Raw genomic sequence first — 27,954 nt, forward strand, 5'->3', positions numbered from 1 at the left:
CGCTCATCCCAAGGAGCACTTCACCCTTGGAGAGTTTGAACCAACAGGCAGAATCTGTTTCGGGTAATTGGAGAGGGGAGGTAAGGGCTGGACAATTGAAATGTCTTGCTTTCACAGACCTTGTGCGGTGTCACTTAAAATCAGAAGTCATATGCAGAATGGATGAGGTGGGAAGGGACCCTCTGGTCCGACCCCTGCTCAAGCAGGATACCTGGAGCAGGCTGCATGGGACAGAGTCCAAAATTTATTTCATTTTTGAGTGAAGTCTCAAACACCAGTACCCCAAACCTCCAAGCATCCATCCCCAACACGCAGTACAGCTGATGTTCAGCCTTCACAACAATCACACCGTGATCCTCCGGAGAAAAAATAAACGCACAAAGACGCCTGCCACGTTCTTTTGTCTTTTTTTTTTTTTTTTTTTAATTATTCCTTCATATTCAAACTTCACAAACAGTGTGAACTTGTACAATACCTCAGAAAGTGAAACTTACAAAAAAAGTGCTGGTAACATTAAAAAAAAAAACAAAAAACAAACATCATTCTTAGCAACATCAATTACTCTTCCACACAAAACAGAAACCTTGTAAAATTTATTTCCGTATTTTTTTAAGGCGTAATACTTCCGTATAAAGTATATGCAAGAGATAAAACTTCACAGTATTCCAAAATGTCACAATAATAATAATAATAATATAGTATAATGAAGCGCTACAGTTAATTTTCTTTTTTTATTTTTTTTCCTGTTTTAAATAACAAATACAAGTCACAGGTAAATATACGTGAGAAAAATACGAGGCTAATATTAAATGGCAGGTAAGGATACTCTCACTGTAAGAAAAAACTGGCAGGATGTGTGTATTTATTCTATATTTTAAAGCACTTGATAGAAAAGGCGTATGCAAGGTATTTTTTTTTTTAAACGATTTTCTATTTGCTTGTTTTTGATAACTGACATACCATTTACAGAGTATAATGAGAGAAAAAAAAGGAACTTAACCCCTCAAAACTGTTGACCTGCTCTTCACATCGTCACAAACCATGTTTCTCGAGAGATGTCTGTATAGCGGTGCGCGTGCGTGGGTGTGCGGACGGGCGGGCGTGCAACAACACAAGCGACCGCGGCAGCACGCGGCGATCCGGGCACAGACCCGGCTCCTCCTGGAGCTTTCCAGGGATGGATCCATGGGTCTCTATTCGGGCAAGGCCATCGTGTAAAGACCCCGGGATTCAGCCCTCGGTGCCGTTTCCCATTCGCTTGGCTCTGGCTGCTGGGAGTTTCTTTGTCCCCAGGATGAAAGCGCCCCATTTTGTTGCACACACACGAGTGTGCGTTTTTTGTTTTTTGTTATTTTTCCCCCTCTCCCCTTTCTGTGAAACCAAGAAATTTCCTCCTGGGTCCCAGCCGATGCCACGGGAATGGGAAGGTGCCCTCGCCCCCGCACGCTTGCGTGTAGGTGCTGACAGCCAGCCGCTCAGCCAACGGGCAACAAAAAGACAGCAGATAGCATTAACACATCAGTAAGGTGCTCAAAGAAAAAAAGGTGGCTCCCACTCCTGGAATGGGAAGCCACGTAAGGTGCTTCAAAAAGTTTTTCTTTTTTTTTTTTTTTTCTTTTTTTTTTCTTTTTTTTTTCTCAGTTTCAGACATTTTAAAAAAAGGACTGATTGAGCATGTGGTACGTGAGAGCAAGGCCGAGAGTTTTGAGACTTCTGACATCCTCCATAAACAAGAGCTTCCTCAGGGCAGGACGCATTTCATTTCGTTTGCTTTTTTTTTCTTTTGCGGGTGGATCAGTTTAGATGCAATTTATTTTTTTTCCATATCAAACAAAACAAAAAACCATAACAAAACAACCCAATGTGAGAATTAGTGTAAAAGTCAAACCGCGTTATTGGGCTGAGTTTTTGTTTTTGTTTTTGTTGGTTTTGCCCATTCACTCAGTTAGCACCGTTCCTTTTTATTCCGGTTACAACCCAATTCCTTCTGTAATTATTGAACATACAGAAAGGACCAAGTAGTTGCTTTTATTTTTTGTGATCTGTTTCAAGAGCCCAACCGTTAATTCCTCTGCTGCTGCTGTGTTTGTGTAGCATCTGGTTTCATGAGCTTAAGGAGAAAGGTTAGTCTGCTGATATTTAAGGTTGACGTGTGTGTTCGTATGCATACACATTGTTCTATACATACACACTGCATGGAGTACATTTTAACTGGAGATAAAGTGAACTGGGTTCAAACACATATGCACTAGCTTCCCCTATGTATTTGAAACAGTCTGGAGCTTTGATTTGATTTTTTTTTTTTTTAAAGTGCATTTAAAGCAAAACAACTGGCATTCACATACCCCGTGGAAAACACTGTAGCGGTGGAAAGCTTGACTATGCTAAACTCCTTGGACTCAACAATGCCAAAAGCAAATGGGGCAGTGACAGGCCTCAGTGTAGGCAGCTATTCTTGGGCAGCACCATTGGCAAGGAGGGAAGGCAGGAGGTGGTGGAAGGGAAATTGCTTTAGAGCTTGAATATTTGAGCGGTTTTCAGTTCTGACGTAGCTGTGTCATTCCCAGTACAGCTCCCATAACGATGATTACTGACCTCTGTTGTATGCGTCTGACTCTCCCTAGTTCTGGCTTTCATTGGTACTTTCATGTGTGTGTCCCCCAAGTGCCAGCATCTATTAGGAATAAGGCACTGTTGAATTTACAGTTTTACAAAAGATGCAAAATAATCCAACCCTAACAATCCCAACTGCCTGCACTGCTCTCCTCCCTCTCTCTCCTATTTATTTTTTTATTTTTGGAAATATTGCATGCGATGTAGTGTATATAGTGTCAAAATTAGGCCTTGGACAAATGTCTTAAGTCCATCATCAGCACCAAAGGTTGCTAGGAATGCGCCCTTCCTCTGCACCATTAAGTGCGCACCATTAATGGGGAGTGGAAATAAACCCATCGTTCCCCAGCTGCCCCTCCCTGTCTCTAGAACCTAACCTACAGAATAGATTTCCAGTCCCCATCCACAGCATTTTCATTTATTGTCTCTTTATGGAAGTGCCAAGGGGACTTTTTGTTCCCACCACCCAGGCGTGGTGCAGATCTTATGTCCTGTGCACTGCAGGCTGCTTCTCCAGTATGCCAAAGCGCTATTTCCTCTCCATGGTTTTGACCCGGGAATAAGCCATGTTCCGGTAATTGGGTGGGGTTTATTGGCCCTAAAAATACCACAGTCAGCCCATCGTAATATGCATTTGCTGTGGCAGCTGGCATATCCTTCTCCTGCTAAGACACTGAAAATGAGCCGTCAACTACTTTCCCTGAGCCAGGATCCCACTGGCTCCTCTCACCTTTTACCAAACTCTAGGGCTGCCTCGTAAAGCAGAGAATATAGAGAAAGTAAGAAAAGCAAGCAGACAGTAGGGATTATAGCAAAGAAAGCACGAGACCAGACGGTCTAGCATTTAAGTGCTCGGCTGGTCAGTTTAGCCACCATCCTTAGAATGGACTGAGATTCAAGGAGTCTGAACTGGTAGGGACTGGGTTTTTAGAAGTGACACAAACCTTGGGCAGGAATTGAGTTGCCTTTTTTTTTTTTTTTTTCTTTTAGTGGTTGAAAAGTCATCTCTATAAGGCCACAAACTGCTTGCAAATGACATGAATTCCAGCAGAGTGCTTCGCTCAGCCGGGATAGGAATCGGAGAGGAAAGCCATCCCATGCCCACTGGGACTGATGGTAGGAGAGAGGGCCCTCTGAGGAGGTGGTGGCGGAGGGTGTCTCCTTGGGAAGACCTGCTACGTGTGGGAAGGGGAAGGAGCTGACAGCTCTCTCCACTCCCCTTCCCCTTGCCACCACCTCAGTGTTTTGCCGGACGCCTGTAGACAAGTAGCACTCCTAAGCAGCCTCCTCCTGCCTCTCTCGCACGTCTAAGTTGGGGAAGGGGAGGAGGTCGGTATACTTACAAAAGGGGAAAAAGAAGGCACATGATTTTACTCAGTCCTGACTGAACCCACATTTCGAAAGCAAGGGCAGTTTAGGTGGAGGGCAAAAGAAGTGCTCAGCAGAGCGGACGCTCACTGAGAAGAAATCTCAGGGCAAAGGAAGAGGGAGAATAAAAAGGAAAGGCAGGAGAAATGAAGGCCACATTCAGCTTTCTGTCTGCTTGACAGTCTCAAGATTTGGCTGCATTATTGTCCAGGAAGGAAAAGAGTCTGGTTGGTCTAGTATGTCGCCCAGTTACATATCTCCAGTTTTTGTTATGGCTGTTGGTGTCTTCCCCTTTCCCTTTTCTCTGGTCCCACGAATGCCTGAAGCATTGCTTCTCCAATCGTTCCTAAGCTTGTTCCTCGAAACTGAGAGCACCACACACCTCTTTGGTCACCTCCAGTCTCTACTTCTCCCCAGATCAACAGCCGGCGATCGCACTGAGCAGTGCTCCCCGCTGTTCGCGCCCACTGGTGGGGTGCCAGAAGAGCTCGCTTGGCACGTGAAAAGGCAGAACCACCCTCAGTGTTTTGGTTGGGTTGGTGAGGCTGTCCCAAAAGCCTCTGGCCTGATATGATGGGCATGCCAGGGGAGCTGTTGGCTGAGAAGCTGGGATGTCATTTACAGAGGTCCTTATGAGCATCGCGGCTCTCAGCCACTTGTCCCCTTGCACGCTGCCACGTCTACATACCACAGGTTTTCCTTCTCCACCAGTGGGTGCAAGCCCTTTGTGTTCCTGTGGTAGATGGGAGAAGTAGAGCTGACAGAGCGGGTTTGGGATTCCAAAACACCGTTTTGTGTTTTCCCCCCGAGTTTCTGCCTCAAAAATGCATTCAGTTTCTCTTTTACTTCTCCCCCTCCCACTTTTCCCCCCAGATTTGCTCAGGAAATCGTGAGACAGATTAATGAGAAGTAGGATCACCAACAGCTCTATGAAGACACAGGGTGGTAAAATGCTTCCACACAAACTCACAGTCCAGTGTTTGTGACATTTCATAAATAACTTTTTTTTTAAAAAAAAGAATAACACAAGAACAATCCCTTTACTTACTCATCTGAAACAAAATAAACAGCAGTGGCTACAAACTTCTTCTTGTAACAATTACAAAAAAACTCCCAACAATACAATCCCCCAACTTTTAACACGCGCCTTGAATGGTTTTTTTATTTTTTATTTTAAACCTCAAAACTGCAGCATATCCTTAAGGGCAAACTTTTCAATTAGTTTTTTCTTTCTTTTCTTTTTTTTTTTTTTTTTTTAAATAATGTGTTCACCAAAAAGAAAAAAAATTCCACAAAACAGTCTTGTACCAAGAAAATGCATTCAAAAATAGAAAATACTACACAACAAAAATATGTACCCTTCCTTTCCAAAAGAGTCTTCACAAAAATGTAGAAAAATGCCAACCATTTTTTTCCTTTCCTGAACACTTAACTTTCAACCTAGGGCACAATTATTTATTGACTTATAATGTCTGTTTTTGCATAAAATATGGAAGATACAAACCAACTATCAGGACTGTGAAGTTACAAACAACACCACATTATTCTCCCCACCCCACATTCCCTCCTTAGAAAACAAAACAGCGAAAGCCAATGTTTCAACAACTGATTGAAAGCCGTCAGGCTAGGAAAAACCATCAGCTGATATGGGAATTCGAAGATGCTGGCATAACAGGAAAATCATCTGCCTTTTAAAAGGCGTGCTCTTTGCATTCGTCTCAACACGCGCATCTGTCCCGCTGTACTCAGGTGAGCAGGCACTAGGGGGGCAGGACACTGCCGAGCACTAAAAGAGACGGGAAGGATTTGGGGCAAAGAGCCTCCAGATTTTATTTTTTTTTTAATTAATTAATTTTTTTTTTGTGTGTGTGTTTCTGTGTCTGTGGCGTTCTACTCGCAAAAGAACCGTAGCCATTTTGAAAGACAGAGAGGATGTTTCCATATGCCTTAAAAGTGCAAGGGCCATTTCTGGGTTATAGTAGTTAAATACGCAGAAGTTTTACTACGCTTAATAGTCAAGTCCATTTTCTGGCAAAGGCAGGCTCTTCAACCAGAGTTAGATCGGATCAGTTCGCGGCTGGGAGTGGGTAACAGCTGAAAGCTGGTAGGCAAAAGGCGTCATGCAAAGGTGCATCCAGAACTGATTTATTCAGTGGGAAAGTGTTTTGCCTACCTTGAACACCGTTCAATGGGTATTATGCGATTAACACAGCCAAAAGACCAGCCGTTTCCACATCAATAAAATCTAGCAGTGGGGACTTAGGTACTACAGGGAAGGCAGCTGCATCTCGCATGCATGTGGCTAAATCCATCCTTTGTGTACCTCTTTTGACTTCATTGCAATTACATCTGCTTGCACCAGGGATGAATTTTGCCCCATGTGGTTCTGGATTTTATGACTGTTGGCCATTTAGGAGCCCAGCCCTGCAAAACACTGTGCATAAATACACCAGGTAGCAGAGCTGGGATCAAAGAGGCTTCTCTCTTCCTTTGTTTGAGATTGATTGCTTTCTTTCTAGCATATCTGATAGAAGACGCTTCCACAATAGGGAAGAAGAGAGGAGCTTTTTCTTAGCCTTTTCCACTGCGTGGCTGTGTGTTTTCCATTATTTATTTATTTTTTTAAATGACAAAATGTGTTTGTGTTTACTTCCAGTGCATTTTTTTTTTCTCAAAAATTCAAAACAAAAAGGAAACATTATTTATCCCATCCTTCAAAAGGAAAACAAAAACAAAACAGATTGATAAAGTACAATACAATAAAATCAGGCATTATAAAAGACAACATGATGTGCAACAGCAATACCAAAGAAACAAAAATAAAATATATATATATATTAGGATACAAGTACGAATGAGCCAAGAAAGCTATCTAACCCCACTACCGGATGATTGGTAAGCATTGGTTAAGAAATAGGTAAGGCTATTCTGAGATTTCTAACTTAACACAGTTAACCACTGCTTCTCTTACACCTTTGCTTCCTAAATTTTTCACCTTTCACTCACTGGTCTTTTACGTCTTGAAACTGATTTTTTTCCTTTTCGTATTTTTTGGTCTACAGTAGAATTACATGTTAATAATAACAGCAAAACAACACCCAAGCTCATTGTGAGAGTAAGTTGGTGCCACATCCATGATGCAGAAGAGAGAAAACAGACAACAGAACAACTGCAATCAGTTTTTCACACACAAAGCATATTCGAGGGCAACAGCATGGTTGATCAAAACAAGTTTTGGGGGGCAAGCAGCAGAAGCTGTAGGCCTGGAGCTACACCAGCAACCAGAGCCCAGCCTCTTGCCTTTACGGGTGTCCTGAGGGACAACAGTAGCTCAATTTGCCATGCGGCTTTGCCATTCTTGTCACCTGGAGCAACAGCTGAACGGCCACCTACTCACCACTAATTGCACTCCTGGTTTGATGGAAAACCAAAAGGAAAAGGAAAGGTAAAAGGCTCCTAGCTGGGGCCAAGGCTATGTCTTGGTCACCTTGGTTGATTTGGCAAACCACCAGCCAGTGTGAAATTGGGATCAACCAGGGAGGGCGCCTGGCTGGCAGGCCATTTGGAAGTAGTCTAGAAGCAAATTCAGACTGCCTAAGGTGATGTGACAGATTGCTTAGCCTTCTCCATCAGGGAAACCGTGATGAACTCTAACAGGGTAGTCTGGGATCATTCTGCTAGCATAAATTCTCTAAGTTCAGCAGGGATGAGAAAGCATACATTCTCTATTGCTACAGAATTGCCTTTGTAAATGTCAGCATCACCAGCCACCAGAAATGTGTTCCCTACAGACACAGCCATAGCACTGCGACTGAAGCTCCATCACGGTTCCTGGCATCTCCTTTTTTTTTTTTTTCTTTTTTTTTCCACTGGAACTTCTGAAACAACATTCTCTTCAAGGGTATGCTATACAGTTACGGTAGAGTTGAAAACATCACTAGCATCTTATTGAACTATAACTACGCCACACAATCCCAGCAAATACTCAAGCTGATCCTCAGTAGTGCTTGTCAACGTCTAGGAAAGGAACATACAGAAAGAAGATGATCAAACAGTAAAGGGAAGTTCTGGTTTGGATCTAGCCCACTGGCCAAAGTGATTTTCATTCAAGAGAAAAGGTGCAACAACGAAGCAGGATGACAAATGGAGGAGAATTATGGAAGTTAGTGTTTCTCCATCTGGAGAAAAAAAATAGGGCATTAAGTTATGCGGCATCTCTAATCAGCAACATATGTTTTGGCTTCTTAAAATAAACCTCAAGTTATCCTTGGTTTCTCAGTCAAGCACTGTCTACACGGGGCTTTAGTACCATGCTGAAAAAATTGAGTTTGTGCTATATTTAAATGCAGTTCCAGTCAAACTAGTTTCAAACTGACCATGTAAAAAGGAACAACCTATTTAAGAGCCATTTAAAACTCTACAATCGCACTTACGTCCAGGAACTGATCTGGTTGAGCACTGTAACCGAGCGGGAACAGAGGCTGGAATGTGGCTTTCTGAAATGGTTGGGTTCTTCTCTACATGGACTAGACTGCTTTTGTTGAAACTCAGTCAGCTGGAATCAGGTTTAAACAGGCAGAATTCAAACCCCATTTGGGAGCATGGCTCAAAGCCCTCTTCTCCAGGTTGCAGTACTTTTTTTTAAAAAAAACAAAACTAGTGCAAATGGCATCTTATCACAGCATTGCAAGCATGCAGTGTTCCTCTCCTTGTCCAAACACGGCTGACAGCGGGTCACACCACAAGGGAGGAATATGCAGCAATCAGTCAGCCAGAACAGCTCAAACTACAGAAGTTCTTTATTTCACCACAGCAGGAAAGGCACTCTGGACACAGCAGGCTCAGTAAACCCTCAGCTTCACTTTTTTTTCTGGAGCAGTCCACTACTCCTCTTTGACAATGCAAATCTACTCGGACAGTAGCAATATATGCAGCTGCCTTAAACGACAAAACAAAACAAAACTCACCTAAACGAAAATGGGGACTATTGGCTCATAACCCAAATTAACTTCAGTAGACAGACTTGATTTCCTCCCATATCATGACTTCGTAGCTGTTACTACTCTTACAGAAGCAAATGCCACTTAAACTAAATGTGCTCTCCTGCCACTGTGTTATGCTGGCTCTCAAACAAACTGTGCTTTTGTCGGGCATCCGCTGCCTCGTTACTGGAAGATGGCCTTCCAGTGGTATTCATCTTACAGGAGTCCTGCAGGTGGCTCAGAAAGAGACAGCCCTGCCTCTCACGGGAAGAGTCATTCAGTAGTTCACCTAACACTACCTTGGGGGACATCTCCCGTTCTTCTCTTCCAGTACTTCTAAGCCACGATGGATGAAATCTAACTAAGAGTGGAAATCTCAGAGTTTCCCAGACAAGCATATCCTTATCTCCAAAGTTTCTTTTGGTTCCAGACAGACTTGCTCCTTCTCACCCAGGACCCGCCTCTGATATATTACTTCTCCTCTAGTTGTTCATACTTTCCTCAAACGAGGCAGTCCAACAGACCAACCAACAAAACCAGCTCTGTGTAAGGTCTGTACCACTGCCCATTCCTTGGTACTAATGGAGCCAAAAGGTCTTAGCTTCAGGCCTAAGGAGAAATTCAGGGTGTGAATAGGACTCTGAACACCCGATTACTGTAGGCTTTCCTTAGGAATTGGATGCCTGTCTCCCCTCTTTTGCTCATGAAACCTCCGTGCACATCAGACAGGTGGCCCCTATACTGCAGAACCAAAGCAGATGCTCTCCTGTGTTACACTCTTCTCCTGGCTGCTACACAGAGCATTTTTCATGATTCTAATCTGCCTTCTGGCAGAAGTTGTAACCATAGTCTTACTGAAGAGATTCAACGCAAAATTTTGATAGTTTGTAGACCACAAAGAGCTACAGCAGAGATGGACCTTGCTGCAAATTAGTGTTGTTGTTTTGTTTGTTTTTTTTTCCTCATACTATGCTTGTTACAAAGTCAATGATCAAGGTATAGACCAACATGCATCATGACTGTAAAATACTTTCCAGCTTAGGATTCTGTTTGGTTCCAGCCAAAAGCCTTGGTAATGCTTGACTATCTGTTTGAGGAGAGAAATCAGACTGAAGATCTAAAAATGCCGGAGAGCATCTTAGCCCAAGCAGGAATATTCCTTATTTTACTGAATTCCACATCGCCCTTCCTTGTCCACATCCCTCCTGCTCCCTCTGCCCCCAAAGGCTTGAATGGAACATCTTCAATCGAGTGTTCAGAATGACTGTTTATTGCACCATCCCCATTACAGCCTTTGAAAGAAGTGCTTTATTTATTTATTTATTTATTTTTCAGTGACCTTCCCCTTTGGTAAGCCTGCTTTGTGGCTTCACTTCTTGAGCTGAGAGATCATGCTTACACCCAAGGGATACTGATTACAGTCAAACATCTCTGAGGAGATCCGATCTGACAAGGCAGGTTTTGAGCAGATTTTGAACTAGGAATTGGTGTCTTCATGTTGAAGCCTGACTCTGGTTTTGTGCTAAGCAGTTCTCTTAACGCTCTCACAGCCGCAAAGAGCACTCTCTAGGAAAAGGGGGGAAAAGATCTGTAGCACCCTAAAACCTGTGATGCCTCTTCTGTTTCCATGATAGTGCTTTTGTTACTTTATTATTATTATTATTATTTTACAGAAGCTATCCAATACAGCTATCTCAGTGTCTGACTAGTTGCTTAAAGTAAAGGTAACCTCAGTTCTCTTCCAACCTGGTCAAGTTTAAGATACATCCTGTTTTCTGTGCCCATCCCTTTCTCTTCTCCCTTCCTGCTTAATTGGCCCCTTCCAATCCCACCACATGTAAATACATTTCAGTAGTGCAATGCAGTGCAGTGCAGTCATACTTAGTGCAAAAATAAAAAGCCTTATCCAGACCAAAAAAGCACAAACTCCCTCCCCACCCCATGAAAATCCCCATGAAATCAGCTCTCAGTAAAAGTACACGAATGCCCCAAAACAAAGGGGGATTTGCAGTCTCCCAGCCACACTTTCACATGCCTTATTTTCTCTCCTCCTCCTGCTCAATGTAGATGATCTTGTTAGTAGACGGGACATTTATTGAAAACATAATAAGCTGAACAACTGGAAATGGAAAGGAGACAAGTCATTGTCTGGGGGCTGCAGAAAGAAGAGAGAACTAAATGGATACAGCAAAAAGGTCAGTAGTGGTTTTACACAAACTTGTCAGATGCAAACTTTGCAAGGGTACGCCTTGCAAAGGGCATGTGTAAGTGTGGATAAAAAACCTAAAAAGCTTCCCTGTTCCCAATATACAGTCCTTATTTTAACAGTGCCCAAGCTAAGGTTCTGTAGTGCAATCAACTCTTCAACGTGGCAGCTCTCTGTGGCCACCCTAGAACAAATGGACAGATCGACACTAACTTCAGTTTTCTCCCTCTCACGCAGAGACACACGTGCGTGGACAGCTCCTTCCCTCACCCTTCAAATACACAAGCAATATATATAAAGGATTTTTTTTTTTCATAGCCCTTCTAGGACTATGGTGGGAAAAGCAGGAATTTTAATGACAGGCATATAAGCTCTTACGTACCTAAATATGAAAACACACAAGACAAACAAAATAAAGCTCACTAGTAACAAAGGCAAGTCGGTTACTGAATCCCAATCAGCCCATACCTCCCCATGTCAATTGATCCGTTTTAACAAAATAAAACGTCTGCCGGGGCTTGCTACTCATTAAGATATCACTTGGGAAAACACAATAAAGACCTTGGGATACTCACTGGTTTGGAGATTAAGTTCAGTCTGGACAGCCACAAGAGCTTCCATCTAACCCTCATAACAACGAGAAACGACTGTGGGGAACCACTAAAATTGTGTAAGAGGCCACAACAGGGAAGGAAGAGCAAGAAGGGGAAATGTATAGAAAAAAGGAACACATTAGGGCAATTCCACTGCTGCTGTATGAACCTCTCTGCAATTGCTTGGTACATAGAGTACATTGCATGATGCTTCATCTAGGCTTAGGAACGTGCTTCCTCATGCCTCTTTTCTCCTATTCCCGATCCTTTGTTGAAGACTTCAGCCAACCAAGAATGTAAACAAAAGCAAATACCAACAAATAAACCAAAGAATATATGAGAAACAGGTTCCTCCTTTTTCTTTGTCTTGCAAAGGTAGGAGAACTGTGCCCTCGACTCCAGACACACAGATACACTCTGTTTCATTCTAGTGCAGAAAAGATTAACGGGCTTTCAAATGCACAGAAATAAGGAAAGAGCCTAAGAGAAGGAATCTAAACAAGGGTGCAGGGACCCTGAATATCCACCTCCAAAGCAGAATAATGCCATAAAAAATAGAGACTGTAATCGAATTGCTAGGCATGGCAAGGGGCCAGCATCTAAACACACTCTGTCTGGGTGCATAGCTACAGCAGTGTGTCCCGTGTCAAAGCATACACGAGACACAAAACTGATAAAGCTTTCTAGCTTTTCTGTAAAGTCTGTGAATATCAATTTTGCCTCTCTAATCATCACCAATGAGTTTTCTTGCTGTTCAGCTGGCTGTACTTTGAGGGTGCCCAATCTGCTTGCTGAAATGCTAGGCTCATGCCAGACTACGTAGGTTCCAATCCATTCTCCTGCACATACGATGCAATAGCATGGTTTTTAAAAAATGTCTAAAGAAAAGCTTGATGCATACTCTGAATTTGGGGTTATATAGTCAGATGTTACAAAGAAGCAACTTTATTTTACCCACAGAATTACAGAAAAGGTATGGCTAGAGAGCTTCTGGGTAAAGTAGTCAGAAACCTTGAATCAGTTAACTCCAAATATCACTGCTGCAATGACAGTGGGTCATAGCTGTCATTTACTCCCCAAATGTTTTACACTGTTTTGGTAATAGAAAAGTGATGTAGCAAGGCTGTAAATTAGGGAAAAGCAATTGCCGTGTTTCATATACATATACACCAGCTGTTGTGGCTCACTACTTAATTATTGAAGACAAACATGCTATTATTTACCTCTCTCTGGACAAAAAGAGTCCCATATCTTGTTCAATGGGAAGCAGCCTTCTGAATTTTGAAGCCTCCCAGCAAAAAGGAGAGACCGTTTAATCACAGAGCCCTTAACACAGGTAAAATCTGTCCAGTGGAATGAAATCAAATCTTAGGTCAGTTTTACGAAGGATAAAAATTTTGGGCAGAAAAATGCTAAATTAGCGGGAGCAATCCTGTGACATCTTAACGGATGTATATGAAACTAGCTCTTAGGACTATGACTTTCTGTAGGACTACATATGCTTTCCCTGTCTGAGAAGATGCACTGAAGTCAACAAAAGATTACGAGTCACGCCTGGAGAAATTAGCCCAGTGAGTATTGGTCCGATCAGTTTTCAGGATTAAGCATAGACCTCACTGGTGCTGACAAGAAAGGTTATGCAGTACATCCTTCCTGAGCTGAGCAGCCTATTTATCTTATGTTTGGCAACAAAAGCTGATTATGGGTGGAACTTAGGGGAAACCACCAATTTTCTGCCTCATTTCCTTGTAAGAATTTCTTTGAATCTGAACTTTGGAGCAAAGATCCAGGGGACTGAATGCTCAGCGTATGTGGAACTGGGAATAAATCAAAGATTTAAAAGATTCATAAGAATTTCACAGCAGTCTGACCTACATCCTGTCGTTAGGACAAAGGAAACAGGGCACCCCAAAAGACAATGAAACTTGTTGAAGATGCTTGCAAACAAGTTTAGTTCTGACTCCAATAACTGAAAGAGTGACATCTCTTCCCTCAATAAATAGGAACTATACCTTTTTAAAAACTAAAGATAGTCATACATGAAAAAGAAAGAGCAGCAGCAGATGCTGAAGATTCAGTCTTTTCCTCTAAGTGGTGTGGGTGATGAGCAAGTCTCTTGTATGGAGTTCAAACACTCCTCTTTCCTGGGAGCCCCCCAGTCTTTGGTGCAAGCACCCCCGAGGTGGGGGGACTCTCCTCTTGTTCAACCTTGCAGTGAAGAGCTTTAAAATCCCTTTCTGTCCCTGCACAGTAGCACAGAGCAACGTTCTCTTAGTACAAGGTTCTCCCTCTCGTGGTGACAGTGTTACCTACTTCAAATGTTGTGTTCCTCAAAAGCTGTACAAAACAGAAAAGAAGTGCAAAAGGGAGCTGAATACAAATGCTGTCAGCTACAGAAACATGAGACCATGGCTTGCATTAGCCCAGAAGGTCTGCTCGGTCAACGAGGAGATGGAAAACAAAAGAAACAATGAAAACGATATACTAGAATAAAGCTAATACTTGGACAGGGGCTTCCCTTGATGTTTATATCATTCAAGGAAAGTCTCCAATGCAAGATTGTATAAAACTGCAAAGCCAGTATCACTTTCTCTTTTCTGTCTCATCAGAAAAGCAGAAGATATGCACATATGAAATGAGTTTCTTAGAAAACACAATTCTCAAGACTAGTGTTTCTTCAGAGAATGAAAAAGAAAGGATACATGTTCAAAAAAGCAAGATTTCTGGATTCACAAATGACTGACTGTCCTTTATGTTAAAGATATGTTAAAATAGTGTTCACCAGCCGATTATTTTGTTAGTTTCACTTTCCCTTAGGCAATTGTATGTGTACACACTGCATTCTAAAAGTACAATCTCTAGTGTGGATAATCTACCTGTTTGGTACCATCCTGTTTGTAAAACCACTTCTTAGCCTAAAAATATAAACTGTAAACTGTATAAGATGCAAAATGAACTGAGGTGCTTAAAAAAAGCATTAGGAAAAATAAAAGGCAACAAGGAAGTTAAATCAAGAAACATATTAACTAGTAATTATCCTAAATGAATTACTGAACCTTACAAAGGATTAGCAGGGGAAGCGTGGAATGGGTATGCAGCCACTTAAATGAGCAGGCATTCTCAGTGATGTGAGAACACTCTCTACTAAAATATGTATGATTTAGCACTCAAAGGAAAAGGCAAAGACCATGGTCAGAAATCGTGGACCACTGAATCAGCACTCTGTTGCAGCAGCTAACTGGAATTAATTTGGGAAATGGCACCTTTTTGGCTTAAAGGGTCAAACATCATCCTTTATGTAATAGGGCAAAGTAGTAGTCTCTTCCTTCTCTCAGAAATGGATATACAGAGAATAAAGACAAGCCAGACTTAGAAATCACTGCTGGAAGACCGTGACTTTTAAACTGCAAGTAGAAAGAAAAAAGGATGTGGTAGTGGCCTCCACATAAGTGCAAATGGCAGATGGTAGGAGTCTGTAAGAAATGCCAGCACTTGATGATTCCTATGCTTGAAGTTCTCATCTTATTATCCCAAGAGGTGGAATAGTTAACTCTTTCCCTCTCTTCCCACTCCAAAATCACTTTTAAGTTTACTGATTTTCAGTGATACGGATTATCTCATTCTCAATGTTTGTAATTGATGTGACCATCTCTTATTTCTTCCAGTCATTACAGTTAGAAGAAATGAGATACAATGAATACCTCCTCCACAACCCTCATCCACTTGATCTTGCACGTTGTCAGTTAGGAGTGATATGTTATTGACCAAAGGAATGAAGGTCAGCTGAGATGTACCTGAATCAGAAAAGCAACCATACTTGTGCAAAGTTTTGATGTGGACTCACTGCATGGGCAATCTGTTACAAGATGAGATTTCAGAAAGTACACCCCAAGGTTGCCACAAGGTCTGGGCATCCATCAGCTTCCTCTGGGCTCTTTGGATCTAGATGTTGACATATCCCTAGTGACATTTTTTTTCAGTAGCTCCGTGTTGATAATGAAATCCTAATGGGTCTGACTCAAAGTTCAGAACTGACTGGAAGATGATAAAGGCAACACTCATCTTGGAAAACTTTTGAACTGAAACTCTGACTTATGGAAGTGTGTTGTCATTTGAAAAAAGGAGGATCAAGTGGATAAGGAAAGATCTAATTGTGATATTAATAGTGGTGGATAGAGGTATTTTGTATCCAATTCCTGTCAAAATCCACTGGCCACATTCAGAATAACTGTAAAAAAGAATAATATATATTCTTCTAAGTGCAGGGAAGAATTTTAGGAAATCTTAAGACTTTGAAGAAACAGATCTTGGAAAGAGTGAAAGATCTCTTGCGGCATCTTTCTCCAAGGCTAGTAGTAATGGAAGAGGAAAGTCTGACATACACTTTTACAAATGAAACAACAGGACATCTTTGAGGAGAGCTAATAGATAATCTTAATTGTTTTGACTTATTGTTCTTCTGATATGAAAGGGATAGCAGGGAACAATATCTAATTTTTTGTAGAGCCTAATACTGTTTTACCTTTTCTTAAAAAAAAATTACTTTCCTACATCTCGCTACATAGAAATTTTAAAAAAGCCTGAAAAAATACGTGTAAAGACAATAAAGAAGCCAATAATATGAAAAAGCACACTAGAGCTGTAATAATGATTGTTAAATGCTTCAAATAGCTGCAGCAGTTGATTGGGTTGTGAATGATACATGTGAAAAATAATTCCTCTATGATCATAGGCAGATGCAAAAGTTAAATGATTATACTATGTATATATATTGATATAGAATTGCTATATATATTGTGTACTGTATGTTCTAGCTTTCAGAAATACTGTATTGTAGTGTACTGTACTTAACTAAGCAGATCTAAATAGCAACTTGTCATTTTCCACAAAGTCACTAGTACTGTTAACAAAAACCAAAAAGTCTATTTTCTCCAGTAAAAGAAATACGTACTGTTACAGTCACAGACATTTTGACTATAGAGAGACAATGTACATTAAACCAAAGAAAAACCCCAAACCAAAATAAAAACCTCACCCCAAAATCAACCAGCCAAAATTGTTGCATTTATCGTCTTACTCAAAAGGGGAAGGGAAATGCCACCAATATAAGAAGAGGAATAACATTTACTCAACTTTGTATGAGAGAAAATGAAAGGAAAAAATAAAATAAAATCATCAATTACCCTTTCTGTGACGAGGACAAAAGAACTCCAGAGTGAAAAGAATAAAAAGCTACTTCAGGGCCAACACGATACCAAAATAGGCAGCTGTAGCTAAACATACTGATTCATCCCGCTAACGAAATGAGAGCAAAATGAGTTCCAGAAATCCCTCAGTTTTCGTGGATTACATGCTGAATGCTCTCACCAACCAATGCCTTCTTCTCCTGACAACCTACCAGTCTTCTAGACACACTAAAGATGTTCCTGAAAGGATTTTGGCAAAGACCACGGGAGAGAAAGTTAATTGTTAGCGACTGCACATTCTGCCTACATTGTTTTTACTACTTGTAAAGATATTCATAGCCAACATATTGCAGAGTACATGAGGTGGGGAAAGAGCTGTTTGATGGGGCTCTGGATACAAGAGATTATTTTAGAGCCTGTACGTATCAATACACTGTGTTGCTAACTGTTTAATGACTTGGTAATTTTTTACTGTCCTTTTTGAGGGGAGCAAAGAGGCAAGTGGGATTACATTGTTTGCATTTGATTCCCCTGTCAGGTGAACATGATGAAATTCAGTGGAAATGAGTGACTGAACTCGAGTATAGCTCGAAAGCTGCCAGTCCCCTGGCTGTCCCTTCTGCTGGTGAAGCCTGCTGAGCAGCACTGTTTTACGTATGTTGTGGCTGCAAGACCCTGCAGTGCTCTGAGAGGCACTCATAAAAACACACTGGACCAGGTCTGGGAGTCAAGTTTTCAATGAGGGCAAATGCTTTGTTTAGGCAAACGTTCAGTTAAGGGCATTTGGCCAACCAGGTGTGTTTGGTGTGTGTACACACATACTGCTAAAGTAATGTGCTACTGGTTCGTGCCAATGCTCCACTGTTCATGTTGTAACCCTTGTTTTATTTAAACCCTTCCCTGATCCATACCCAATTAGGAATCTGTAAAGCCAGAGCTAGCTAGCTAGCTACCTACACACGCACACACACACATGCGTACTCACTTCTGTTGGCATGCACACACACACACACAGAGGCCATATAATTTAGTTTTGTTTGAAGATCCCGTAGATACCATCAGACTGTGCGACAAATGAGAACCGAAAAAAAGACTTCATGGGTGAGTGAGAAGAGAAAAGCTGCGATGTATTTCAGGGCACCTTTGTGACTGTAGTCCTCCTTCCTGAATGTGATGCTCCTCTGTATTCAAACACAATATATTGGGGGTATTTTTAAGGGACTTTTTAAGTGTCAAAAAAGAACGTGGTAATATCCAGGTGGCAAAAAGGAGTGAAATGAAATAGGTGCCTAGTTATATGTATAGACCTCAGAAACATACCTGTCTGTTTTGTAGGAACAGGACATTGCAGAACCAGACAGCTGTGCACAACGGTGAGTATCTAATCAAGCTCTGCACTTTCCTCAAGTGTTGTGTGACTGCTGAACGTGGCAAAAATCACCAAGTCAAATGCACGAGGTGTGCAGTTCTGCCAGGAAAACACCGAAAGCAGTAAATGCGTCGCTACCTTGGTACCAGTTTTTCCAGCATGGTGAGTCCCAGTGGGGACCTTATAGGGTTACCTGAGCCCAACCTGACAGATTATTTACTAGAGATGCTTGGAGTGTAGTTGCATGACTGGATGTGAAACTTCACAAGGAGGACTTAATTCTGCAATGAAGAGTGGAAACATGAATACACCTATGGGCTGCAATGGACAGTTCTCACAAATGATGGGATACATTGGTGCTTCTTTAGTTTTCTTAAAGTAAATCATAGGAAAACGATCAAAGTGCCTACATTTATTTCCAGTGATGTGCACAGAATCCGAAAAGTGTCACTACAGATTGTACTGATAGAAATTAAGAACGGGATTTGTCAATGGAAAACAGCTTTTCACTGGGTTTCTCTCATGTGAATTTATTTCACTGGCATGGGTGAGGCTGGAGTCAGTAGTCAAATCACACAGCCTTACCCTCACAATATTAATTTGGTTTAGAAACAGGATTTATCCTTCAGTATTTTACAGGGAGCTAATGCCAACCAACCCAATATAAAGGAGATCACTTTGGAAGAGGACCAAACCTGCAGCTGTAACAGAAGGTAAGAAACAGCTGAGAAGCAATGTAAAGAGACCCCAAAGTGTCACTAATAATTCTTTACTCCTCTCCTACCCTCTCAAACAGGAAAACACAATATAATGCATTTTGAACGAAGGGAATGTTTTAGATGAAACTTTGCTACAGATACAAAACATAAGTACACTCCATACTGCTCAGATGCATGTGTTTTAAGGCAGCAACTGCATCTGAGGCTGAAGTGTATTCATTTCCAAAAGATGTATTTCACTGCTTTTTGCTTTTTAAAAAATAGTTAGGGACAAACGTGTAAATTGGAGGGGTTAAAGTCCAAGTTAACAGAGTGTTTGGAAGACCTTCCTGGCCTGCTTACCTCAGTTACACTCCTTTTTTAATTTTTTTTTTTTTTTCTCTCCCTATTTCAGCTTACTTGCTGCAGAGGTCACAAGAGCTACTGACATGCAAGCGTTTGTTATGCTAAATATTCCTGGGGGAAACATTAAGATTTTTCCTTGGGCATTTGTGCTTGTGCACAAAATCTCAGTTCACTGACTGCAGGGAAAGGAAATTTGTTAGAGAAGTAGACTTAATTCAGGCAGTGGAAACTGTGACCATGAGATACTATCAGAAGATTCATGCAACACTAGCAGAGTTCTGTGTATCTTGAGTCAGTCTCTTGTTATTATTTTAGAAGTTTTTATAGATAATTCTAGGGGAAACAGGCATTCAAAAAAACATGACTAATTCTTCTCCTGACGTGACTTTTTTAGAATTTTGGTTAGGATTATTTGATTCCCTGTATTTTATAACAAACCTAGGAAAATCTTCATTGGAATTACCAATTGCAACACTTGCAACACAAGTGACTTAAAGCATATTACAGGTCCATTTTACTCTTTTACCTTATTTACAGTAGATGAGTCAACTCTGCTTCTCCTACACCTGGACTCTTGTAATGTCTGGGGATCAAGTAGTGCTTCTGAGGCTTAAGTGCAAAAAGAAACATGCACCATTCCTAAATAAATCATGGAAAAAATCTGTCTATATTTAACATTGTATTTTTTTCCCCACTGAAAATATAAACTTTAAACCAAAATTATTGAACAGTATCGTAGTAATGATAAACTTTAACTCAGAGTGGCTGCATGTCCAGGTATTCACAGACATACAGGGGAATAATTCTTTCATTCACCACAAATTTTGTACTTGTGTAACTTGTGTAACTCCACTGTTTTCATCTAAGTTACTCCTGATCTGTACTGAAGGAGGATCAGAAACAGAAACATTGAATGCGTAACATTTTCTCTGTTCCTAGAGGCACTGATCTAGTCGATTAGTTACCAGCATTGGGAATAATTAGGTGGATATATACTATTACTTAACACATCTTTTTTCTTATTTACATTTTTTTTCTCAGAAAAATGAAACAGATTCTCCTTTGCATTTTATAATAGGTCTATGAGAGCGAAGCATTTCTGTTTTGACATAGATCATCTCTCTGTCAGTGTCACACTTGTGGATCCTATTTGTCTGTTCTGCACTAAGGAAAACATAACACAACTTTTTGCTTTGTCTGAACTAGAGTATATGCATATTCTTCAAACCATTTCATCTTAATTTTTCTCCAAATTTCCCACCTTAGCCATCTGTCTAAATACGGGGACTCCTTTGCTCCTGCTGAGATGAACTGGATCACTCTAAAGGACGTTAACTGAGACCTTAGGTACTACTTCTGGCAGGACAAACAAGAAGGTTAACTGCAGTATAACTGACTTTGCATGGCCAGAGCAAGCCACTGATGGACACAAATTGAGCATCAGGCCACCTTATGATACTTAACTGTCTTATTGGACATGTCACAGACATTTGGTCTCTACCCCTCTGCAAGGCCTTCCCACCTGATTTTTTTTTTTTTTTTTTTTTTTTTTTTTTTTTTTGTCAGGGGGACACTCAAATACTGGGAAGGGTTTTCCTTCCATTTATAAACTCTGGACTCCAGATTTAACATATGAGTTGTAGATTCTCTCCTAAGTCTTTTTGCAGCAGAGTTGTGATCACTTAGGGGCTAAATCCTACTGAGTGACAAGCCTCTTGGGATCTGAGGAGGCTCAGAACCTCTCAGAGCCGAGTTCTCATCACGTTACACCTCCTTCAGGAATTTTCACAGCCAGTGTACCAACAAATCTGGGAATGTGAAAAGTAGCTATTTAGCTTTAGGCAGACGAGACGCTGTTTCAGTTAGGCTACCTGCTGATTCATTTCTGTCAGGTTTATTTCAATAGCTCAGAGGAGCTGGATACTGAGTTGAAAGGGCTGGATTACCAAGGTCTAGTTTTCCTTGACAGAACAGTCACCAGGTACGAAATTGATATTATACTTCTTTTTGAGTAGCAAGTCATCTTGAGCAGTGAGAGCTGTAAGATTACCTTCACATAAAACTGCCTAAAAGGTCACAGTCATAAGCATACTGGAGGTCTGGTTATGTCTGAAATGGTTTGGGTGCTTCTGGTTTTGGACTGGATTCAATGCTCCCACAAAGAGTATGTTTTGGAAGACGGATGATCCCTATGGGATTTGTTTTCTTTACTAAGAAAGCCAAGACACGCTAGTATAACACTAGATTTGTTCCTCCACCATGTTAATGATGCAGAATTAATCGAGTAGCTCAAGTCTCACTGAAATCAGTCAGTTTGGGGTGAGTAAGAGTTGAGGAGGCTGATGGTATGTGGGTTATATCAACTCTTCTTTGGATGAAAAAGAAATCAGAAGAAGAAAAATGGGTATCACTTGGCCTCTGATCTTAGAGCAAAGGGAAATCTTATTCTTTTAGAGAGTGAATTAAATTATACTTTTCCCTGTTAGCTTACTGTGAATTTGGGCTGATTTTGAAAGTATCTGACAGCATGGGCCAGACATGGGCCTAGTGGGAGCAAGACAGTTGTTGAGAAAGTGTCCCCAGAGCAGCTCCTACGGAACAGCTCTATTTCCCTTACGAGAGACTAATACTACGTGTTTTATGAGAGGAGTGACCGGCTCAAAATGCTCATATAATAGTTTCTGAAGACTAGTGTACTCTCCTGCTACTTTCTTATTATGTACAAGTTGTACTTTCTGTGCCTCTGGAAAAGATCTTGTAGGAGAACCTCATTCGTGCACATACACACGACACACACACACACACACTTGCTTGCCGTTCTCTCCTTCCTGACCAGCAGACACTGACCTTGTGGTCCTGCATTCCTTGTGGATTCACATTTCCCAAAGAGAGGCAGACTGCAGGGGAATGGACAAGAGAAGACAAATTTTGATCCTCTGATTTATACTTCCATGTAATACAAGAACAAGGGTGCTTCAATGAACAGCAACAAATTTAACCAGAAAATGAATCATTTCTACAAGGCTGTAATTAAATTGAGGAACTCACTTCCATAGGATAGCATTGGGGCCACCTAGCAATTAATAAGCTAGATCTCTGTAGGATAATGAGAATTATCTGCCACAATATATAATTTTTATATGGGATAAAAAGTTAAGGCCATCAATTATTATGTCTTCAGGTTATAAGCAGATACATATCTCATAGGGATTATAATAAATCTTCTCTCTTAGGCTTACTACTTTGTAATTATCCAACACGGGTCTTTAATCTTCCTCCCAATCATCTGTACCTTGCCACAGAGTCAGAGACCGAACACTGGGTGAGGTGGACCACAGGGCGGGTCTGCTCTGGCCATTCCTACATTTTCAATTGACTTCACCAGCCTCAGCAGCAGTAAGAGAAGGCACTTACCTCTCATTTAACCTAAGGCTTCCTAATTGCACTTTTGCCTTGTAGAGAGGCTTTGATTTGTATGCTTGAATCTGTGCCCCACTTAATGCCCTTTTCCATTGCCAAAGCAATATAAAGAGAGCTTTAGGGAAAGGGAGAATCGGGCTCAAGGAATGCAGGATATTGCATGCTCCAGCAGAGGGATGTGTGGTACTGTCAACTCTTTCTCATCTACCTCATTTTACCTGGTATTTTGAAGGAAACCTTTCAAGCATACTGAGATGGATGCACTCAAACACTGTCGACAGCAGTTTGTAGATCATTGGGACTACCAGTGTCCTACAGGTATTCTTTCTAGTGAGGAATATAGTAGCAATGCATGAAGCTTGAAAATACCTGTAACATTCAGCTACTGTAGGTGTTTCCACATAGGCAATATATATTTCTACAGACAGGAGGAAGCCTTATTAAAGAGAATTTAATGTTTTAAAAGATAAAGGGGTCTATGTGTGAGCTCCTAAGTTCATAGAAGGGCACTTAAATATGGAAGTGATCAGATGAGCACTTTCAGCTACGTTTACAAGCATGCTGCAAGTTGCTCCATGTTTTACAAAATCTAGTCGCTAATTTTTGAGCCTGGAAGTTTGATAAAATCAGGTTGTATTTCAGGCAGGTATTTGTGAAGACCTTGACCTAAACTGTCCAAGAGATTTAGAACACAATTTATATGCCTTAGCTTTACTTTAAGGAGTTTACTTTTTAATTGGCACCTTTCATTCATTCAAAACTGATGTTTAATTCACTTAAACACTAGTATTTGGATTTTGGTGGATGTAAACCCTGATTCTTATTTCCTGTGTACTGAAATCTCTTCTGGTATCAGAACTATATTCCAGAATATGCTACATTTTGACCGTGGTTGACCAAATTTAACAATGACAAATTAAACAGCTTTTCCCCAGACCTCAGATGGCAAATGAACAGCTACAAATTTTTAAGCTGGGTGAAATTCATTAATTCCTCATATGGGAGAACACCAAACTTTTCAACACTAAAGATCTCAGAAAAAAACTCCTTTTCCCCAGAGAAGCATCTTCCAATCCTTTTGTATAGCTTCACATTCCCCACTCTCCTCCCCATCCCTGTCTCTAGAACCTATATTTTCTGTACAGATTTAGTGTTTCTTTGCACAGCAGATACCAGTTCTCCCTCTCTGTGTCTTAGGCTTAGTCTTTTCACTTCTTGGTTCACATGTCAGCATTTATTTTACCAGTGCAGTTATAAAAACAATGTTTTTTAACTAGCTTGTGCTCCTCCTGTAGCCCAGCCAAACTAATGTAGATTCTTTGTGATAATCCTTGAACTACCTGAAGAAACTGGTGACAAAAAAAGACATGACCACACAAAAGGCTCATTCATTCTGGCACTTGCCTCAAAGTCTCTTTACGTGTTCTAGTGCAAGTGAGAATCGGGCCTTGGACATTTAGGATCTGCTGAACAATACCTTGCAGGTTACAGAAAGATTCTGAGAGTGAAGTATCTGTTGGGATTTTTTTTGCCCATAGTAAATCAGCAATGGAACGGGCCTAGAAGGTAGCAACGAGGTTACCTGTGCTGAATCACAGACATCCGATACAGAAGCTGCAGGTGGAAAGAACACACAACGTTTTATGTGCAGACCTATCGAGTCAATATTTAGAAGGTTGTCCAGCATCAAAGAATGTCTCATGTGAAATGCTCAGTGTTCACAAGCAAAGTTCTGTAAACTTAAGAAAGCTTAATTTAAATATAGACACAAGTAAAAGCTAAACTAGACTCTTTTTTTTTTTTTTCTTTTTCTTTTTGCATATTTTTGTTAGGTGCTTCTTCTCTGCCTAAAAAATAAAGTCCAGAGTGCAGCTGGTGCAAATCCTAGCTATGGATTTCAAGCAAGACAAAGACAGTGTCAGACACTGATCCAACTGAACTAAGGACCCATGTACTTTGGGAGTTGGCTTTGGGGGAAAAATTCTCACACAGATACACAGAAGACAACTAGGGAGAACACCAGCCCAAACACAATAAAACAAAATACAGAACACCAACATGTATATGCAGATCAGGAATCAATCTGTCACACTGATCCTACATTCCTTGCATAGCTTTGCATATGCAGAGAATGCGGGATGTGGCCCTTCAGTTAGACGTTTTTGCAAATGAAGAAGGGAAGATTATTTGCAATGGTAACCTTTTAAGTTATTTTGGCATCAGCACAAATTACCAGGGGCAGGATCAGATTCCCACACAAATATGGAAGCTCTCTAGCGAGCAAGGCAGGGATGAGAGAACAATACAGCAGATTACTTCTTGTCCAGTGACCAAAAAGAAGGGAAATCCTAGTTATTACACACTTCCAAGACTTTCATTACATTTTCAAAAACGAAGAAAGAAAAGAAAAAGACTACAAACTCTATCAGCCTCAAAAACAAGGGAACGTTGCAAGAAGCTATCTTTCTCAAAAGGAACCTCCCTTCGGCAGAAATAAATTCTGAGATGGAACCAAAACCAGAAACAACAGAACCTTGGTAAGAGCCAAAAGAGAACCACGTAACTCAAAAAACAAAGTAGCAGTTCAACCCATACTGCAGGATGCACAAACTCTAGTAGATAATCCCACAGATGACTTCACAGAGCCCCTCATCGACCCAGGTAATTCTTGATTCCATTAGAAAAGAGAGAGAGTGAAAAAAATAATACTTGAAAAGAAAATTAAGAAACATCCTTCCTCTTTTTTTAAAATAAAAATCAAGATCATCTCCCCTCCCCCCCTCTATCTGGAAGCAGGTTAGCTAACCTTAACAGTCTCAATTTAAAATAAAATATATATTTATATATATATTCATATATATAATAAAAGAGAAGATATTAGTGGCAGTGTACGCAAAACAAAAAAGAAAACAAAGAAAAATTACTTTTAACAATCTCACTTTTTTTGTTTCTTTTTTTACACAAATACTGTTGTAAATATATTAAAAAAATCAGCATTCTATCTGGTAAACGTCACTTTTGCCCCTCTATAAAATTTTGAATTAAAAAAGTCCCAAGAACTCTTTTTTTTAATTATTCCCCTCCCCACCCGCCCTCTATTCCTCTTTCTTCCACAAGAATAAATCCTGATGCTTTTTTTTTTTTTTTGCAAAGATTGTGGGAACTAACCCTTCTCTTGTACCTAGATCCATAGGTTGCAACCTCTGATATCTTTGATTTTCCTCTGTGTTTCTCTTTGCCTTCTGTGAAAGTCCCTCTTGATTGTGCTGAGGCCCTGGGCTCAGCGAAGACACTGAATAAATTACAAAAAGCCACCGTTGCTCGTTGTCTGAATCTTCTTGGTTTCTGCTGTAAGGTGGTGGTGGTATGGGAAAAGCAGCGGGGAGGGTGAGCCAGAGAGCGTGGGATGGAGCAGAATCCAGGTGAGGAACCTCTGATTCTTTTTTCCTCATCCTGCAGGGACTCCACACTATCCAAGCCACACTGCCTTGCACTCCCCTCAGCCCTTTCGTGTGTTTGTGGATGCATGTGTGTGTGAGAAAGCAGACACGTGGTGGAAACCAGCAGGGCCTTGTTTCCTCTGGTTGCTGCTCAACCAGAAGCAAAATATTCCACAGTTCTAACTGGATACTGTGAAGTCCAAAAGCGGTCAGCATTGTGAATTATGTCCATTGAAACACTGCGAGCGGTGTACTTATAACGACAGTAGGCCTTGTAGATTTTGTAATATATTTTGTTTTGTTTCTTTTCTTTTTCTTTTGTAGTGCTCTTCACAAGTGAGAAAAAAGAAATTGTTTTTTTTTTTTTGTTTTTATTTTTTCTGTCTGTTTTTTGATTTTTTATGTTTTTTTTTTTTGTTTGTGTTTTTTTTTTTGTGTTTTTTTGTTTTTGTTTTTGTAGTAAAGAAGGGTTGTATTTAGAGGCCAGTAGCTAGAGATCCAACCAGTGGAGCTCATGAAGCACTACCTGGCCTTAAGGCCACCATCCGAGGGAGGTTGGGAAAATTATTATTCACCCAGCCTCCGGAAATGTAATGTACCAGCAGGCAAAAAACAGTTCTTCATGTAGTACAAAAACAACAAAACGAAACGAACCCAAAAAAAAGGAGGAAAATAAAGGTAAAAATGAAACAAAAATCATTTCTTAAATTCTAGTGCCATAGCTTTTTTTGTTGTTTCTATTTTTTTTTTTGTTCATAACAAAGAGAGAGAGAGATTCTACTTATCCGTCTGACACATGCATCCTCATGTGGTCGTTGAAATGCTCGATTTGGTCAAACTTAGCTGGACAGACAGAGCAGACGTACGTGGTCCCCTCCGTGCAGGCCACCACCCCAGCAGGGACGGCCCTGGCGCCGGTGCCGGTGGCTCCAGGCGTGCCGTTGGTGGCACTGTGCAGAGCCACATGCCTCTCCAGCAGGGTCTTGTGGGAGAACTTCTTCTTGCAGATGTAGCACTCGTAGGACTTCTCCCCACGGTGGAGGCGCATGTGCACGTTAAGGGAGCTCTTCTGGGTGAAGCGCTTGTTGCAGATACTGCACTGGTACGCCCTCACGCCAGTGTGCGTCACCATGTGTTTGATTAAGTAATCCTTTAAAGAGAAGGAGCGCCAACAGATGCTGCATTGGTGGGGTTTCTCACCTGCCCGTTGCCAAAGACAGAGAGAGAGAGAGAGAGAAAGAGAGAAAGAAAAACAGACAAAAAAAGAAAAAAAAAAAGATAACAGAATTAAACCAGCTCTGTATGACTCTTTGCAATAAACTAATGATGAGTCTTTGGAGAGATGCTTTGGCTAAGAAGGTGTCGTTCTGTTAAAAACTGTTTTGGAACCCAAAACTTGACCAGAGGTTTCACAGTGCTTTACTGTGGAGGCTGCAGGTATTCCCAGCTTACACACAGTGAAAAGCTGAGGTGATTTGCTCAAGCTCATGGAGCAGGCACTGACAAAAACAGGAGTTAAAAGGTGCTGGCATCTTCTACTCCCAGCTTCAATAGCTCAGCCCCTGCTGCCCCAGGCAGGGAGGAGGAATGCTGTGTTCCTGTCTTGTCCTCTTACTCCTTTCTAGCAAGATCTTCTTCAAGTTATTTTACCTTTCGGTGCTTCTGTCTCCCTACCCGTATGCAATAAAAACATGATCTACCAGACCGCTGACT

At 41.0% G+C, this 27,954-nt stretch overlaps 1 protein-coding gene across 50 annotated transcripts in view; it reads right to left on the bottom strand.

Annotated features, from left to right (window-relative positions):
• Positions 1-398: 398 nt before the first annotated feature.
• Positions 399-27,954, bottom strand: part of ZBTB20 (zinc finger and BTB domain containing 20) — a 526,186-nt gene continuing 498,630 nt past the window's right edge. For all 50 annotated transcript variants that reach the window (XM_068697248.1, XM_068697214.1, XM_068697255.1 and 47 more), the window contains one exon: positions 399-27,441. In XM_068697248.1, the coding sequence (XP_068553349.1) occupies positions 27,023-27,441 (419 nt within the window). In that variant the 3' untranslated portion in view covers positions 399-27,022. The remainder of the gene's footprint in view (positions 27,442-27,954) is intronic.

The sequence above is a fragment of the Anas acuta genome, chromosome 1 (genome assembly GCF_963932015.1).
Source record: "Anas acuta chromosome 1, bAnaAcu1.1, whole genome shotgun sequence".
Lineage (NCBI taxonomy): Eukaryota > Metazoa > Chordata > Aves > Anseriformes > Anatidae > Anas > Anas acuta.